The following is an 18665-nucleotide window of genomic DNA, read 5'->3' on the forward strand; positions in this document are numbered from 1 at the left end:
TGGTTTAGGATTTCATCCTATTTTGGAACAGTGTAAAATGCCAACTTGTTGCCAAAAGCATTCTTAGAAAAAAAAAATGGATGAACTTGTTTTCCACTATGATATTCACAGTTTTGGACCCATTTTGAAGTGTAACTCTCAAAAACACTGGGAGAAGGAGTACTCATACTGATTTTTCTTTCCTAGGTGCCTATTTGATGATGTAATTTCTTCCATTCATGATACCTCTAAATTCTCAGCCTCTTCGTTCATGAGCTGGAAGAATACACCCTGTATTTTTTTATCTTACTCTTCAGCTATTACTGTTCACGTCAAAAGGCTAATTTCTTCTACCGATAGAAGAACTGAATCAAAATAGCAAGGCTCTTGACAATTTAGATTTCAGTGTGTTGACACAAATAAGGAAAATTCTTATGTACTAATTAATCATATAATTAATGATTAATTGCTTTACTCCCAAAACCTGTAACTTATTCTATAAATCAAATGTCACTCAGCTATCATTATTCAAATAGGACTATTTAGGTTGCAAATAATAATACAGCACTTATGTCCTGTTATTCAATTCTACACACGAAGGCCAAAGTTTTTCTTTGCTGGAAGTTTGAGATGGAAGTGTCATTACTCAGAATTTTCACTTGAACTACTAAAAAAACACATATTTCTTTCATAAATACTACTGCAGGGATTAATGCTGAAAGAGAATCTCAAACCAAGAATAGAGTTTTATAGCAGAATACTGAGAGATTTACAAAAGCACTTTTAAGGGTGTAGCCATTTGATGGGGTCTTAGCAATAATTCATTGATTGATGGCTGCAAAAATGAATGTTAACTAGACTGTACACCTGTAACTTACATAATATTGTACATCAACTATATTTCAATTAAAAATATCATTGGAGGATTTCAAATAAAAGATGAATGTTAAGTACTCAGTTTTTGTGTAACTAAGCTTATACCACTCTAGTAGACAAATAATTTGCTGGTCTACATTCCCAACACTGACCTCTTGTTCAGGGTCTCACAAATAATTCAAATAATACCCATCCATCCAATAACTGATCATTATGTGTCTAGGTATGTTCATGCATTAAACCCAGCTGTACACCCAAGAACAATATTTAAGAATATGGTTTCACAAAGGAAACCATCTCCAAGACAAAAAGACAACCTACTGAATGGGAGAAAATATTTGCCAATGATATGACCAATAAGAGGTTAATATCCCACATGTATAAACAGTTCACACAACTCAACATCAAAAAAAAAAAAAACCCAAACAACACAATTTAAAAAATGGGCGGGAGACTTGAATAGACATTTTTCCAAAAAAGACATACAGATGGTCAACAGGCACATGAAAAGATGCTCAACATCATTAATCATCAGAGAAATGCAAATCAAAGCTGCAATGAGCTATCACCTCACACCTGCCAGAATGGCTATCATCAAAAAGACCATGAATAACAAACGTTTGTGAGGATGTGGAGAAAAGGGAACCCTTGTACACTGTTGGTGGGAATATAAATTGATGCAGCCACTGTGTAAAATAGTATGAAGTGTCCTTAAAACACTAAAAATAGAACTACCATATGATCCAGCAGTTCCACTCCTGGGTATGTAACAGAAGAAAATGAAAACATTAATTTGAAAAGATATATGCACCCCAGTGTTCATAGAAGCGTTATTTACAATTGCTAAGATATGGAAGCAACCCAAGTGTCCATCAACAGATGAATGGATAAAGATGTGGTGTATATTTATATGTATATATACACATACACACACACATACACACACACACACACACACACAATGGAATATTAGCCATTAAAAAAATGAAATTTTGCTATTTGCAAGAACATGGATGGACTTAGAAGCTACTATGCTTAGTGAAATAAGTCATATGGAGAAAGACAAATACTGTATGATATCACTTATGTGGAATCTAAAAAATAAAACTAGTGAATATAACAAAAAAAAAACAGACTCACAGATATAGAGAATAAACTAGTAGTTACCAGTGTGGAGAAGGAAGAGGGGGAGAGACAAGATAGGGGTAGGGGATTAAGAGGTACAAACTACTAAGCATAAAATAAATAAGGATATGTTGTACAGCACAGGGAATATAGCCAATATTTTATAATAACTATAAACGGAGTATAACCTTTAAAAATTGTGAATCACTAAGTTGTACACCTGAAACATATGATATTGTAAATCAACTATACCTCAATTTTTTAAAAAGGTTAAAAAAAGGGAAAAAAAGAGGCAAACCAAGAGGAAAAGGAAATGGATAAAGTGCTATATGTTTTATGTCACATATAAGAATAATAGCATCCGCAAGGAACTCTACTGTCCAATATTTTCAGTAAGATTGAAATAATGTCGCAGTACATGATTAGTTAATAATTTATCTTCAGTCATTTAGTGATCATCAAGTGTGTGCTAAGAACCACATGGAATTAAGAAGTGGGGGGGCGGGGGAGAGAGAGAGAGAGAGAGATGAGGTTAACTCCAAGTTACTCAACCAGAAGTGAATCTTTATGCCCATGAAAACACATGTACAAAATTGTTCATAGCAGCTTTGATCCTAAGAGCTAAAAACTGTAAAAGGCCTGAATGTCTATAAATATTATAATAAAAAATATACTTATATAATGGAATATTACACAGCAGTGAAAAAGAATGAACTACTGTTAACTTTTAAAAAATGGATGAATCTCACAAGTATAATGCTGAACAAAGGAAACTAGACATAAAAGAACGATTTGATTCCATTTATATGAAGTTTAAGTATAAGAACAACTAATCTATTGTGATGGAGGTCACAATAGTGATTACCTTTGGGAAGTACTGCTGAAGAGAGAGCAAGAGGGAGGACTCTAAGCTGCTAGAAGTATTCCATATTTTGATCTGATTGGTGATTACATGTTTACATATGTATTAATACAAATTCATTGAGCTGTTTGATTTCTGTACTTTATGGTATCCAATTTTTTTAGTCCTATAAAATTTTTAAAAAATAATATGATCTCCACTTTTTAGGGTTTCACAATCTAGTTAATTTGATCAAACATATCGGGAATGAGTATTAGTACAATAGATTGTACACTGCTTAAAGGATACTAAAATGCCCACGCACATATGGTCACCTTCTCTTTGATAAAGGAGACAGGAATGTACAGTGGAGAAAGGACAGCCTCTTCAATAAGTGGTGCTGGGAAAATTGGACAGGTACATGTGAAAGTATGAGATTAGATCACTCCCTAACACCATACACAAAAATAAGCTCAAAATGGATTAAAGACCTAAATGTAAGGCCAGAAACTATCAAACTCTTAGAGGAAAACCTAGGCAGAACACTCTATGACATAAATCACAGCAAGATCCTTTTTGACCCACCTCCTAGAGAAATGGAAACAAAAACAAAAATAAACAAATGGGACCTAATGAAACTTCAAAGCTTTTGCACAGCAAAGGAAACCATAAACAAGACCAAAAGACAACCCTCAGAATGGGAGAAAATATTTGCAAATGAAGCAACTGACAAAGGATTAATCTCCAAACTTTATAAGCAGCTCATGCCGCTCAATAACAAAAAAACAAACAACCCAATCCAAAAATGGGCAGAAGACATAAACAGACATTTCTCCAAAGAAGATATACAGACTGCCAACAAACACATGAAAGAATGCTCAACATCATTAATCATTAGAGAAATGCAAATCAAAACTACAATGAGATATCATCTCACACCAGTCAGAATGGCCATCATCAAAAAAATCTAAAAACAATAAATGCTAGTGAGGGTGTGGAGAAAAGCGAACCCTCTTGCACTGCTGGTGGGAATGTGAATTGGTACAGCCACTATGAAGAACAGTATGGAGGTTACTTAAAACACTACAAATAGAACTACCATATGACCCAGCAATCCCACTACTGGGCATATACCCTGAGAAAACCATAATTCAAAAAGAGTCATGTACCAAAAAGTTCATTGCAGCTCTATTTACAATAGCCCGGAGATGGAAACAACCTAAGTGTCCATCATCGGCTGAATGGATAAAGAAGATGTGGCACATATATACAATGGAATATTACTCAGCCATAAAAAGAAACGAAATTGAGCTATTTGTAATGAGGTGGATAGACCTAGAGTCTGTCATACAGAGTGAAGTAAGTCAGAAAGATAAAGACAAATACCGTATGCTAACACATATATACGGAATTTAAAAAAAAAAAATGTCATGAAGAACCTAGGGGTAAGACAGGAATAAAGACACAGACCTACTAGAGAATGGACTTGAGGATATGAGGAGGGGGAAGGGTAAGCTGTGACAAAGCGAGAGAGAGGCATGGACATATATACACTACCAAACGTAAGGTAGATAGCTAGTGGGAAGCAGCCGCATAGCACAGGGAGATCAGCTAGGTGGTTTGTGACCACCTAGAGGGGTGGGATAGGGAGGGTGGGAGGGAGGGAGACACAAGAGGGAAGAGATATGGGAACATATGTATATGTCTAACTGATTCAGTTTGTTATAAAGCAGAAACTAACACACCACTGTAAAGCAATTATACTCCAATAAAAAAAAAGAAAAAGGATACTAAAATGATCACTTAATAACAGCAAAGGGGAAGGAGAGGGAGAAATAAATCCAAGTATCCATCAATAAGGGACTGGTTATATAAATTATGTTCATCCCTACAAAGACGTAATACACAGCTATGAGGGAAAAATAGAGCCCATTATGTAGTAAAATGGAATAAAAACCAAGTTATATTATTAAGGGAGAAACAAGGTACAAAGTACCACCAACTGTGTATAAAAGAGTAAGAAGCAATATGCATCCACACACCCATTTGCTCCTGACTGTAAGGAGATACTCTGTCCAGTGGAGTAGCCACCAGCCACATGAGGCTTCTCAGCACTGGAGATGTGGCTGATGTGACTCAGAAAATAAAATTTAAATTTTACACAATTTATTTAAATTTCAAATCTGACAGTGGAAAATATTTTTGCTGGTAAAGACAACTTCATCTTTTTGTAGAATTATAAGCATGTTAACCACTGCATCATATATCATATAAACTGAATTTTTTTTCTTTTTTTTTTTTTTTTTTTGCGGTACGCGGGCTTCTCACTGTTGTGGCCTCTCCCGTTGCGGAGCACAGGCTCCGGACGCGCAGGCTCAGCGGCCATGGCTCACGGGCCCAGCCGCTCCGCGGCATGTGGGATCTTCCCAGACCTGGGCACGAACCCGTGTCCCCTGCGTCGGCAGGCGGACTCTCAACCACTGCGCCATCAGGGAAGCCCTTAAATTGAATTTTTAAATCTAGCTCCTAGAAAATTTAAAATTACATTTGTGGCTCACATTATATTTCCATTAGACAGCAGTGGTACAGGGTATCCTATAAGGATTTGTAAGGACCGTAACATTGATTGCCTCTGGGGAGAAAACCTGGTGAATAGAAAGCAAGGGGTATAGGGGGGAGATCTCTCACTATTTTGTCATTTTTCTCTTTTGAATTCTGTGCCATTTGAATATATTGCCTATTAGAAAAATAATGAATAAAATGATGTGACCTATAAGGAGAATAACTGTCATTGGCATAACTATCAATTCACTTGGGATGGAATCTCTCCCCTCAAAAAACATACGTGGTACTTTTGAAGAGGTTATTATACAGTTTGGGGCACAAAATGCTTTCTAATAACCTAAGATCACAGAAGTGCTTCACAAACTAATGGTACCAGAGTTACCAACTGAACATAAGAGATAAAGACTTCAAACCTCAAACTGCTAGTTTAGTGCCAGCACAGTCCAGCAATTTTGCACCACTGCCTCTTCTTCTGCAATCAGAGACTGTTCGTTCTGCTTTTCATTTTTCCATCATTGAATATATTTTGCCTGTTTTCCTGTTCCTTTCTTCACCTACATCCCCAAATAATAAAATTGTAATTATCTCTACATTTCCATTTAACTCAGCATGCATCTACTTGGCTAACCAAAGAAGGAAAAATGCCAGGAAAATTCTCCCCTTCACACCCATGAAATTTCATTTTTTTCCATAAAACAATAGTGTAAAAACATAAGCAGATCACAAAGGGCTCAAGGAGAGGGAGTAATGAGTATTATATACACAACTGAGATACACTTAATGTATTTAAATATAAAATTAAAAAATCCAAATTGCATACAAGATATTACCATTTCTCCCAAATTTTCCCATTTTATTTTAAAAATAAACACTTTGAACATTTTTTCTGCATTGACATAGCCAATTTTAGAACTTTAAATGCATATGGCAATGAAAACTGTCTCGTTAGCAGTGTTCATTTTAAGCTGGTTGGTTCTCTAGGATTCAAGGAAGAAAAAAGCCTCCATTCTCAACTCCTAAAGGCTCCCCTCCTTTTCTCACATGCTCTCCTTCCACTTCCACAAGAATGTCTGACACAGGGCTGCATTGGTGAGTATCATTCTGAGGAAATGCTCCCAGGGTCACAGAGATAATGTGTGCAACGCTCAGGCCCTGAGACAGGCCCTCACCAGTCACACAAATCACGTGCCGGAATGAACAATGATCACCAAAAACAGGGGCTTTGACTAGGTTTGAGAGCATGGCATTCTAGATAACCTTTAACTAGTAAAACAAAATGGCTAAGTGCCAGAATTTTTAAAAATTGTTTATTAAAAAAAAAAAAATTGTTTCTTGACCGGAAATCTTATGATATCCCCTGTGAAGAACGGTAAGGGGTAAACATGTCGACAATGAAATTAAATAGCTACCACTGTACTACTCCCTGCCTCCTACACTGTGTGGGCCTTCAGCCATAGCCCATCACTTCTGAGTGCTCCAAGGCTGCTCCTTTAAAACCAATGGTACTTGGTATATTTTTGTGTTCAAACCATTACAATTATCTGTGGAGTTCCAGAAACTTGGTCTCTACCTTGCCTAGGTTTTACAGTGATACAAGGAAACTGGGAATACCCCAAATCCATGATATTCAAATATCCAATACTGCCAACTTCAACTTTTTTTTTTTTTTTTTTTTTGGTTTTTGGTTTTTGATTGTGGTACGTGGGCCTCTCACTGTTGTGGCCTCTCCCGCTGCGGAGCACAGGCTCTGGACGCACAGGCTCAGCGGCCATGGCTCACGGGCCCAGCCACTCCGCAGCATGTGGGATCCTCCCAGACCGGGGCACGAACCCGTGTCCCCCGCATCGGCAGGCAGACTCTCAACCACTGCGCCACCAGGGAAGCCCCAACTTCAACTTTTGATGTGCTTAATACCTGGAAGAATACGAAAATGATAGCAAATATTCATTCAACACCTTCAGGTAACTTTTAGAACTGCCACTAAATCGAGCTTGCATAATCTGCTTAGTGTCTGAATTATGAGTTAACTTAGTAACTATGAGTCACACAAAAATAAAAGTCCCAGAGTGTTGCACACCAAATATATGTGTATATATATATGTATACATATATATATGTATATATACATATGAAATGCTGAATTTGATTAGGAAACTCTAAAAATGCCTGTAAGTGTGTACATTATGGGCTATACTGCTTATAAGCACTAAATTAGTTGGAAACACGTTCCTAGGCTTCACAAAGTTACCACCATAAACTTCGGGACTACATTTTCTTAGCATCATCTAAGAGTGAATTTCCTATGTATTTCTACATACATACAGGATCACAAACAGATGAACAGATGATATGAACTACTCTTAGACATTACTCCTTTCAGACCAGACTGTATTTCAAAAATAATATATGGTAAACTAGAGTAAATTACAGGTTGGAATAGGTTCTAGATACAAAATTTGTCCTATTTAAATGTAAGGGAAAAATCAGTATTATTTCCCCTTTCAGATCACTAGTGTTAAATATTTTTTATTGAAACGAAGTCACACCTAACTTTCCTAGGTGGGGGGAAGTTCATAGGTAATAAACTAACACAGTCAAACTTATCATCTTTTAGAGGAAGAGAAACTGAAGAAAGAAGACTGGTAGCCTAGGATCACAACCCAAAGTGTAAAAATTAGTTTCTTTCCACATGCCAACATTCTTTGCCACTTTCAGCTTTGCTCTCCTGAAGCAGAGCAAAAACAATTTTTGCTTTAAATTGAAGCATCTAATTGCTCTCTGGGAATGGGCACCTTATGTAGAAACAAAAGATAGGAAGAAATCACTCTCATAACCTGGTAGGACACTTCCCTCAGTAGTTTTGCGGCCAATGACTAACCGAATCATGAACACCTGAGAATAATGAAACTGCCTCAGACCACGAAACACAGATGCTGTCCTGTAAGACAGGGGCCCTGTCTCTTTCCTAATTCTCCTAGAGCAGGGATACCTGACTATCAGGCATAAAAAGAAGAGACAAAGAAAGGGTTGCTCCTCTCTCTGCCACTTCTACTTTGTGTATAACATGCATCCACTTTAGCACAAAGAAGATAAATCAATTCAATGGCTCTTATAATTATCTTGACTGTGGACTCAATTGGTCTAGAAACTACAGCACATCCATCAGACATGGGAATGGCAAGGTGGCAGCCACTTTCAGATTTAGCAACTCAATTTCCTGTCCTTCCAGCACAACTGAACGGATACATGACTGTAGCAGCTGTTAAAACTGGCTATTCCCCTTGGGGTTATCTAATACTCTTCACTTCCGTTTTTCCAGGGACAACAGCATGTGTGAATGTGCATGTAATAGCAGGTGTGCAGGTTAGAGAGACGAAAGTCCTCAAGGACTGGTGATAAATGGCCCACCTAGATTTGAGCATCTTAACTCTATTTCCTTACAAATATATATTGGTGTAAGAACAGATGCTGCAATGGTAGGCTCAAAAGTGAAATGGGGGCTTCCCTGGTGGCACAGCGGATAAGAATCCGCCTGCCAATGCAGGGGACACGGGTTCGAGCCCTGGTGGGGGAAGATCCCACATGCCGCAGGGCAACTAAGCCCGTGCGCCGCAACTGCTGAGCCTGCGCTCTAGAGCCTGTGAGCCACAACTACTGAAGACCACGTGCCTAGAGCCCGAGCTCTGCAACAAGAGAAGCCACCGCAATGAGAAGCCCGCGCACCGCAGCGAAGAGTGGCCCCCGCTCGCCGCAACTAGAGAAAGCTGCGTGCAGCAACAAACACCCAACACAGCCAAAAAAAGAAATAATAATAAAAAAATTAAAAAGTGAAATGGTGTATTTAATTTTTAAAAATACAACAACATGTTGGGCTTCCCTGGTGGCGCAGTGGTTGAGAGTCCGCCTGCCGATGCAAGGGACACGGGTTCGTGCCCCAGTCCAGGAAGATCCTACATGCCGCGGAGCGGCTGGGCCCATGAGCCATTGCTGCTGAGCCTGCGCGTCCGGAGCCTGTGGTCCGCAGCCTGTGCTCCACAGCGGGAGAGGCCACAACACTGAGAGGCCCGCGTACCGCAAAAAACAAAAACAAAAAAAAAACATGCACACAAAGTAGTTTTAATCTCTCAAATTAATTACAATGAGAAACAATGCACTTTTTCCAATATATTATCGTTTAAAAAACATATTCTGATTCCTTTGGCATTCAATCCTATTTAAAATCAAGCTACAGCCCACACAAGAAAATCAGAATCATTATTTTAAAAGCACAACCACATTTTGGACCCAAACTATTGTATCTCAGGTTCTTTTTCAACCCCACTTCAGAGGCTTGCCTTTGAACCACTTTGGTTATTTTGCAAAATCAAATCCCACCAAATATAGATGGCATTTTCACTCTTTTAATTCCATCCAAAGTAATTTTCTACAAGCCTGAGGCAATTACAAAGGAAAACTTCTGTCCTATTAACCCATACTCTCTTTTATAAAGTGATTATTTATATTATCTCTAAAGTTCTGCTTTCAATGGAGGAGGGCATTCAATATGAAGGGAACAAGAGTACCTAAAGGAAATGAAAATGAGGCATTCAGAGGTCATTCTTTTTTTTTTTTAAAAGAAGATGTTGGGGGTAGGAGTTTATTAATTAATTAATTTATTTTTGCTGTGTTGTGTCTTCGTTTCTGTGCGAGGGCTTTCTCTAGTTGTGGCAAGTGGAGGCCACTGTTCATCACGGTGCGCGGGCCTCTCACTATGGCGGCCTCTCTTGTTGCGGAGCACAGGCTCCAGACGCGCAGGCTCAGTAGTTGTGGCTCACAGGCCTAGTTGCTCTGCGGCATGTGGGATCCTCCCAGACCAGGGCTCAAACCCGTGTCCCCTGCATTAGCAGACAAGATTCTCAACCACTGCGCCACCAGGGAAGCCCCAGAGGTCATTCTTCTTATTCTTCTTCCTGCTCACCTAGCACCTCCATCCTCACTACCTCACAACCACAAACCTGAAAGTTCTGATGGGGCTACATTTTTTTCCTAGAGAGTAGAGGTTAAGAAAACAACTCAGTTCTGTAGTGTACTGTGCTTCCCACCAAATTCCTGAAGGCCTGCCTCTGAACTGTAAGCCTGAGCTGAGCTATACAGCATGAAAAGGCACAGATATAATCAGGATATTGCCCAATACAGGGCACCACACATACAGGAAACCCAAATATCTTCATTTATTCCCTATGAAACTTGGAAATTATGAACTTTGTAAAGATGTATAACTATTTAAAATATGGTAAAAGTTACAAATAAGCTTTCTATGTGTTGAGCTTAAACTACTTCTCTTGCCATTGCATTCTTTGCTGTCGTAATGAGATGACCATCTCAATTAAAGCACTTTCTTTGTCAAACTACTCCACAATTCAACTACGCAGGTTTTTTTAATGTACAAAGTCAATAAATAGTTTTAACTTACTTAAATTTATAAACAGCAATGTGAACTTAAAGTATACGGGGGACAAAAACAAGCTCACTCTAGCATTTTTCTAAAGACTAGTCAGTCTTTGAGAGTCTTTTCTAAGGGATTCATTCCTCAGATATGAAGTTTGTATGCAAAACTGAAGACATTTGGCCCTTTATAAATAGTCATGGGAAACTTCTTTCTCCCATACTTTTAGTTTGTTTTTACTGTAACAGATGGGAAAAAAATTTAGCAAAGTCATAAAAAAAAAGGTCTTCTAATAACTGTCACCCTAATGTTAGAGCACTAAAAGCTTAAGGATATGAAATATCTTTAAGAGAAACAACAAAAACTCTTGCTGAAAATTATAAAGACAGTTTGCTTAACTCATCAAATAGGTATAGGCTGGAAAAAACTAGATAGAAATTCCTTCTACCTTTGGTCCAGCTTCTCCTAGGCACATTTAGTTCTAAACACCTTAATCATATAATGACCAAATGACCAAAAATGACCTCAGTCATTTTTCATGAAAGTGTCTCCAGCACAAGCTTAGAACTTCTCTTTAAAATATATTCTGGGGGGTTCCCTGGTGGCACAGTGGTTGAGAGTCCGCCTGCCGATGCAGGGGACACGGGTTCGTGCCCTGGTCTGGGAAGATCCCACATGCCGCGGAGCGGCTGGGCCCGTGAGCCATGGCCTCTGAGCCTGCGCATCTGGAGCCTGTGCTCCGCAACGGGAGAGGCCACAACAGTGAGAGGTCCGCGTACCGCAAAAAATAAATAAATAAATAAATAAAATATATTCTGATATCAAATCAATGTTAAAAGTCTACACGGCTTGCCAACAAGCCAAGCCTAAGTCTTCACCTGGGGAATAAAAAACGACCACTAATCAGCATTCTGCAAAATCTCTTGCTATAAGAAATATCTTGCTTTATGCAAACAAAATATCATTTTGTTCTAATTTATATTGAAGTTCAATACTTATATGCCCCACCCCCTGCAGTAAATAGATTTTGAGTTAAATAATCACTACTTCATTTACGAATTTCCTAAGTTGGCCCATGGGATCAGCAAACTTGTATATGGACAGAGGGCAAATATTTTTAGCTTACAGGCCATAATATCTCTGCCTGGACTACTCAACTATAATATGAAAGCAGCCATAAACAATATGCAAATGAGTGGGTATGGCTGTGTGCCAATAAAACCCTTTACAAAGACAGGTAGAGGATAAGGGGTTAATATCCAGAATATGAAGAAAATTCCTAAAACTCAACAACCAAAAAAAGCAAACCCAATTGAAACATAGGGAAAGGACTTGAATGGACATTTCTCAAAAGAAGATATATAAATGGCCAATAAGCACATGATCTGATGCTCAACATCACTAATCATTAGGGAAATGCAAATCAAAACTACAATGAGATACCACCTCACACATATTAGGATGGCTGCGGTCAAAAAAAATAAAATAACAAGTGTTGGCACAGATGTGGAGAAACCAGAAGCCTTGTGCACTGTTTTGGGGAATGTAAAATGGTACAGCTGCTATGGAAAACAGTATGGCAGTCCTCAAAAAAATTAAAAATAGGATGACCATATGATCCAGCAATTCTACTTCAAAAGAATTGAAAGCAGGGTCCCAAAGAGATATGTGAACACCCATGTTCCTAGCAGCATTATTCACAACAGCTCAAATACAGGAAGCAACCTGTGTCCATTAACAGATAAATGGATAAGCAAAATGTGGAATGCTACTCAGCCTCAAAGAGGAAGTAAATTCTGATATATGATACAACATGGATGAACTTTGTGGATATTATAATAAATGAAATAATCCAGTCACAAAAAGACAAACACTGTTTGATTCCACTTATATGAGGTAACCAGAGTGGTCAAAAATCATACAGATCAAAAGTAGAACAGTGGATGCCCGGGGCTGGAGGGAAAGGAGAATGGGGAGTTAGTGTTCAATGAGTACAGAGTTTCAGTTACACAAGATGAAAAGAGTTCTGGAGACGGATGGTGATGACAGTTGCACAACAATGTTAATGTACTTAATACCACTGAACTATACACTTAAAAATGGTTAGCATGTTAAATTTTATGTAAATTATACCACAATTTAAAAAATTGGAGAAAAGAATAAAAGACAAACAGGTAGAGGGTCAATTTCAACCTTCTGGACATAGTTTGCTCAGCCTAAGTTTGCTGACCAATGAGCTAGGATACTGCATTTTAAGTCCTAAGCATATCCATAATATGCTTTTAAAGTTAATACCAAAGTACCACTTCTACACTAACAGCACCTTCCCTCCTTTTTCTTCCTGCATAGTTACAGATAGTTTTTTAAAATAAAGCTCTTAAGATCAGAATTTCTAGGCAATCTCCCAGTGCCTAGAAAAACGTGTTTTATATAAAATAAGGGCTCACAAGTTTTGACTAATTAATTACATAAGAGCAGTTGTCTCAGTAACATAAAGCTTGGCATTTATTATTATATAAATACAATTGGCACTTCAATAATAAGGTTAGGTGATAATGTTATTAAATTATCCTCTAACACATTCAAAGGACATTAGACTTTGAACAGAATATCTAGCACTGTCTTAATAAACAATTTCATTTTTCTTATTTGGTCAAAAATCCTACTTTTGAAATTAAGCTATAATAAATTTAATAGCTGCCTAAGAGCAAAAATAAGTACAGCTATGTCATAATGTCATCTGACAAAATGGCTGTCAGTTTACTATGTTAAATTAAATCAACCTAAACACATGAAAATGTTAATTATGACTTTAAAGAAATAATTAAGTTCCTTTTAAATGCTAGGCATTGGGGTTTTTTTATATGCATTTGATTTTGTACGAGTTTTTTTTAATACACTATAAATATAATTTTAAGAAGAATCAAGACAATGCATCTATAAAGCCTCTTTAAATAATCCATTCAGTATAATCCATGGTAGCAAACATCCTGGGTAACAGGCCTAGTGATGAAGAGCACAGGTTTGGGTATCAGACCTTGTTTCTATTATTCTTGCATCCCTTAGTGTTGTATGGCCTTGAGTGTGTTAATTAAGCTCTCTGAGCCTCAGTTCCAAAATCATAAAATGGAGTTAACATACTTCCTCAAAAAGGAGTAAAAAAAAAAAAAATTTTTTTTAAACAGTACCGTAGAGCACCTAAATGGAATCTTTCAAAAGGCAAAATAAAGCTGAAAGTTAGTCTTGAGTTTCCTAAAAATGTTAAATAGCAGCCTCCATTCCATTTATGGCTTCATCTCCTTCTCAGCTGGTGATACCGACTTAATCAATGGTTCCCAGATCTGGCTGCATATGAGAATCACCTAGCAGCATTTTAAAATTCTCCATGCCCTTGTCCCCTACCAGGCCAATTAAAATTAGAATAGGTAGGAGTGTGAGAGCATGGGTATTTGTTTTAAAAGATACTCAGGTGATTATGTTAAAACCTCAGCTAAGGCATTCAACTTCTAAGTAGCCAGTAAATGTTAGCTAACAAGAACTCAGTTTATACAATCAGTACAACTTTAGAACCAATAATGTATCCAAATAAAAGCTTAAGAAAGCAGCTGCTAAATCATTTCTTAATTTTTACTATGCCTTCAATTAACTCCATAGTTACAATTCTGCAAAATTATAAAGAAATAGGCTTTTATACCTGAACCATGCCTGATAATTTGTTTCAGAATCAAAACACTAAGGTGCCTCAAAGCAAGGTCAACTACACTTTTGACATTTAAATTTCAAAGAGTTAAAAATATACATCTCGGGACTTCCCTGATGGCTCAGTGGTTAAGAATCCACCTGCCAATGCAGGGGACACGTTTGATCCCTGGTCGGGAAGACCCCACATGCCCCGGAGCAACTAAGCCCATGTGCCACAACTACTGAAGCCCGCACGCCCTAGATCCCATGCTCTGCAACGAGAAGCCACCGCAATGAGAAGCCCGTGCACCTCAATGAACAGGAGCCCCATTTCGCCGCAACTAGAGAAAGCCTGCGCGAAGCAACAAAGACCCAACGCGGCCAAAAAAAAAAAATTCTACCATTAAAAAAATATATGTGTGCGTGTGTTTTGGCAAGTAAAAACACCAGCACTAGTAGTTCTAAAGATAATGTACTCAGCTGAAATTTATCATATTGTGGTCTGGAAAAGATTAAAAGCAATTAGTGCAATGAACTCGGCAACTAACATCCTGGGTTTTCCTTCAGGTTTTGCCACTAATTTGCTCTGGGCCTTCTGTAAAAATCACTGTGTCTGTGCTTCAGATTCTCATTTGTAAAATAAGGAGTTGCACTAAATTTCTTTAAAATGACATGTGACAAGGATGTAAAACTTGGAAAATTACATACAGACGGGTTCTTTAGAGCAGTAATATCCAAGGATAAGGTCTAAAGTAGGCCTCATAGGCTATTAATGAGTCATGATTTAATTAGTTTTATAGTAAAGAATTGACTTTCCAAACCTAACATTTTATTATAACATATTGATTGGGACTGCTCCCTGCCACCTCCCAAAACCTTATATCTAGGATAATTCTTGTTTCCCACAATTAAAACCTTTTTAATGTTCTGGGGTTTTGAGAAAAAGAACAACAGTAATGTTGAATAATGAATATTCAACAAATATAATAGGCACTTGGGATATGCCAAAGGGACAAGACAGACAAGTGAAAGAAGACAAAGTAGAGAAGTAATTTTTTATGTTTATACCTTTCAGATATTGTTAACGTCTCTGAATAATGCAAAGTAAAATGATACGGGGGGGTTATTTCAGATAAGATGTTGAAGCATTTTTCCACGTCTCTCCTTAAATTTGGAGAGGGAAGAGCAAATTTCTAAAAAGTATTTTCCTCATATTTGAGAAATTAGATAAAGCAGTTTTGTACATTCTTTTGAAGCAAAGAATTTCGGTTTAACCTTTAAATCCTCAAAAGTAAAATCCAAAGCGTCTTACTATAGTTGTGCTTATCACTAGAAAGCTCTTTCCGTTTCCTTCATGTCAGAGCCATCTGTTCTCACCTATTTTACTCACAAGTATTATATGATTTCTAAACACTCAAGTGTATTCGTGTATTTTGTGTATGTGCATATGCTGGGTTCTTTTTCTTTTCTTTTCAAATAGTACCTAATCTAATCCATTTTTAAATCCACCAGTCTAATACTATCTTATTTGGGGGTACCTGAGTACATTTCAGTATTCCTGCAGCTCCATTTAGAGGTCCATGCTTTTATAATTAATATCTTCCTGCCAATGTATTTCTTTCCTCATACATCCTAATGTGATAATATATGAAAGAATATATGATAATATCTAAGTAATGAAAAAACTGGGGAAAGAATAGAAACGGAAGTCAACAGAAATATGGCTATTTGCAGAGGGGAGAAGATAACTAACTGGAACAAAATGAAAGAATTAATTCATACACTACGTGTTTCCTCTACGTAAGCATTATACTAAATATCTTTTATATTAGTCATGTTGCTTTGAGACTTTTCCATGTTTCCTCTAGACATCTGCCAATGTTCGCATGGTCTCTGATGAATAAACATGCTGTGACTTGCTTCTAAGGAAACGTGTGTCATGTTCCAGGGAAAAATGACTTCTCTACTCTCAAATCAGGAAGACTGTACAAATCTCATTCATTAGCTACAAAGTCGGTTTTTCCTTAACGTTTCTTTTCTGAAATGTTCATATTCTCTTGAGTGCATTTCTGTGCTTGGATTAACTATCAGAAAAGAAACTGAGTTGGGGGAACACTTGTAGGAAAAAGTTACACTTCACCAAAGGGTTTTCCCACTTCAGGAGCTCAACTAGCGCCCATGTTAAGCCTTCACTGTTTACCAAGACGAAGGTTATTTTCAGGTTCTTCCCATCTCTTGCAGAACTACCTGTTCTCATTACTATTTACCCAAACGCTTAGCAAGGTGATTATTAGCATATCTGGCAGGAAGACGTGCTCCATTTAATATTAACTCACCATGTGACAGCCCCTTCCACTCCAATCTCACCTAAACATGTGAGGATACGAAGAAAGTAATCGTGTGTTGGCGGTCTGACTCTGCACTAGGCTTTGGCACTAGCAATTGGCCACAGACAATCAGAGGCGCGCACCCGGCCGTGTCCCGGAACTGTCATGCGGGCTGACAGCTGGCACACGTTCCTGTCGCCCTCCACCCTCTCGCAGAAAGCCCCTTCCTTACATTCACCTTGACACTCCACCTGCTGGGCCTCATCCACCGGCCAAGAAAACTGTTTTCCCCTTCCCAGGAGCTCACTAACAGGTATCGTCCCGCCGCTCGCCCAGAGCCCCAACAAGGGGCCCTTTGTTACCATTTTTGCTCCCGGACTCCTTACCCAATTCCTGGCATTCAGCTGCCCTTGAGCAACTCAGAGCAGCCCCGGTAGGAAAGCAATCAAAAACTACCCGAGCCCCCATCCCGGGCGGCCTCCTAGGAGGCCGGGAGGAAGCAGCCTCGTCGTCCGCGTGTTCTGCAGCGGGTGAATCTGGCCGCCGGCGGGGTGGCGACCTGCCAGCCAGGTGACCGGGTGGAGGCCCGGCTGCCCTCGCCCTCGCCCTCCCCAGTGAGCGTCGGTGGAGTGGCGCTCGAGGCTTACCCTGCGGGGGTCGCCGGCGGGAGCGCCGCCGGGACGTCCTGCGCGCGCTGGTCTCGGCCGTCCATCGCCCTGCGGGGCGCTGCGCGGGCTCCGGCTCCTAGGCGGCGCGTCACTGCTGGAGTGGGAGAGGCCGGCGGGTCAGGGCGGGACGCACGCTTTCCCGAGGCCTGAACGGGGCTGGCCGCGCGTCAAGAGCCCGCCCGAGCCGTCCCTAGCCCTGGACCAACCCGCCCGCCTCCCGGGTGCGCTTCCACCTGCGGGCCCGGCTCCCAGCCCGCGGGCAGCGCCGCCGGAGGGTCTACCGGCTGCCGGCAGCCGCGGCGGCTGGAGGCGGCGCTGCAGCCCCCGCCCCGTGGGGTTACTGGGTAGCCATTTGGCGCCTCTTGGGGAGGGAGCGGAGCTACCCAGGCTGGAAGGAGGAGGAGCGGGGCGAGGGGCGAGGCGCACAGGCACAGCCGCCAAGGCGGCAGCGCGATCCCGAGCTTCTCAAACAAAACGCCCTGGGAAAACTTTTCGCAAAGAAAAGTCGGGAGGGCTCCTTTCTCTTTTCCCACCCAGGGCTCCTACTTTCTTTTCAAAAGGAAACAGTGGCTGCCTGTTCTCTCCCGCGGCTTCCTCTCCCACTCTTCCCTCCCCCGGCCCGCGCGCTCGCATTCGGCTCTCAAGCCGGGACTGGGAGGAAGGGGAAAGCGGCAGCCTCTCCGCGAGCTCAGCCCAGCGCCTACCCTACCCCGCGGGCGGGTGCCGGGCGCGATGGAGCCTCTCCCCGGGCCGGCTGACTCACCCTGCCCCATTTCCCTCCCCGGAGCCCGGGAGCTCGCAGCTGTCTCCGCCGGACCTCCACCCAGAAGTGGCGACGGGGCTCGGCGGCATCGGAGCGAGACAGGCAGCGAGCCGGAGAGAGAAACGGGGCGGGGGTGGGCGAGTGGTAATTTCCTTCCCCCGGGGCTTCGGGGCTTTGGGGTCTAGCTGGGGAAGCCGAACGGAAAGGAGGCTCCCGCGCAGCGTGTTCCCATTCCCACCGCTAGGGCGTCGCTTCGGGAAGCCCGGCGCTCCCCAGCCGTACAGGTGGGGAGGAAGGGAGGGTACCTGCCCTGCGAGGAGCGGAGAGGAGGACCCGGGCTCCGCGGAAGTGCCGGGAGAAACTGGCGGAACAGGGCCTGCAGCTTGCCCTCCCTGCAGTCTGACTTTCCCCGTCC

General features: G+C 40.6%; 1 protein-coding gene across 1 annotated transcript in view; it reads right to left on the bottom strand.

The window, feature by feature from the left end:
• Window positions 1-18339, bottom strand: part of COBLL1 (cordon-bleu WH2 repeat protein like 1) — a gene marked incomplete at its 5' end in the record, with an annotated part of 159768 nt that extends 141429 nt beyond the window's left edge. Inside the window, 3 exon segments of the mRNA XM_079923651.1 lie at window positions 17467-17581; window positions 18251-18326; window positions 18328-18339. Coding sequence (XP_079779777.1) covers window positions 17467-17581; window positions 18251-18326; window positions 18328-18339 — 203 coding nt within the window.
• Window positions 18340-18665: the final 326 nt, after the last annotated feature.

The sequence above is a fragment of the Stenella coeruleoalba genome, assembly GCF_951394435.1.
Source record: "Stenella coeruleoalba genome assembly, chromosome: 6".
In the NCBI taxonomy this organism is placed as follows: Eukaryota; Metazoa; Chordata; class Mammalia; order Artiodactyla; family Delphinidae; genus Stenella; species Stenella coeruleoalba.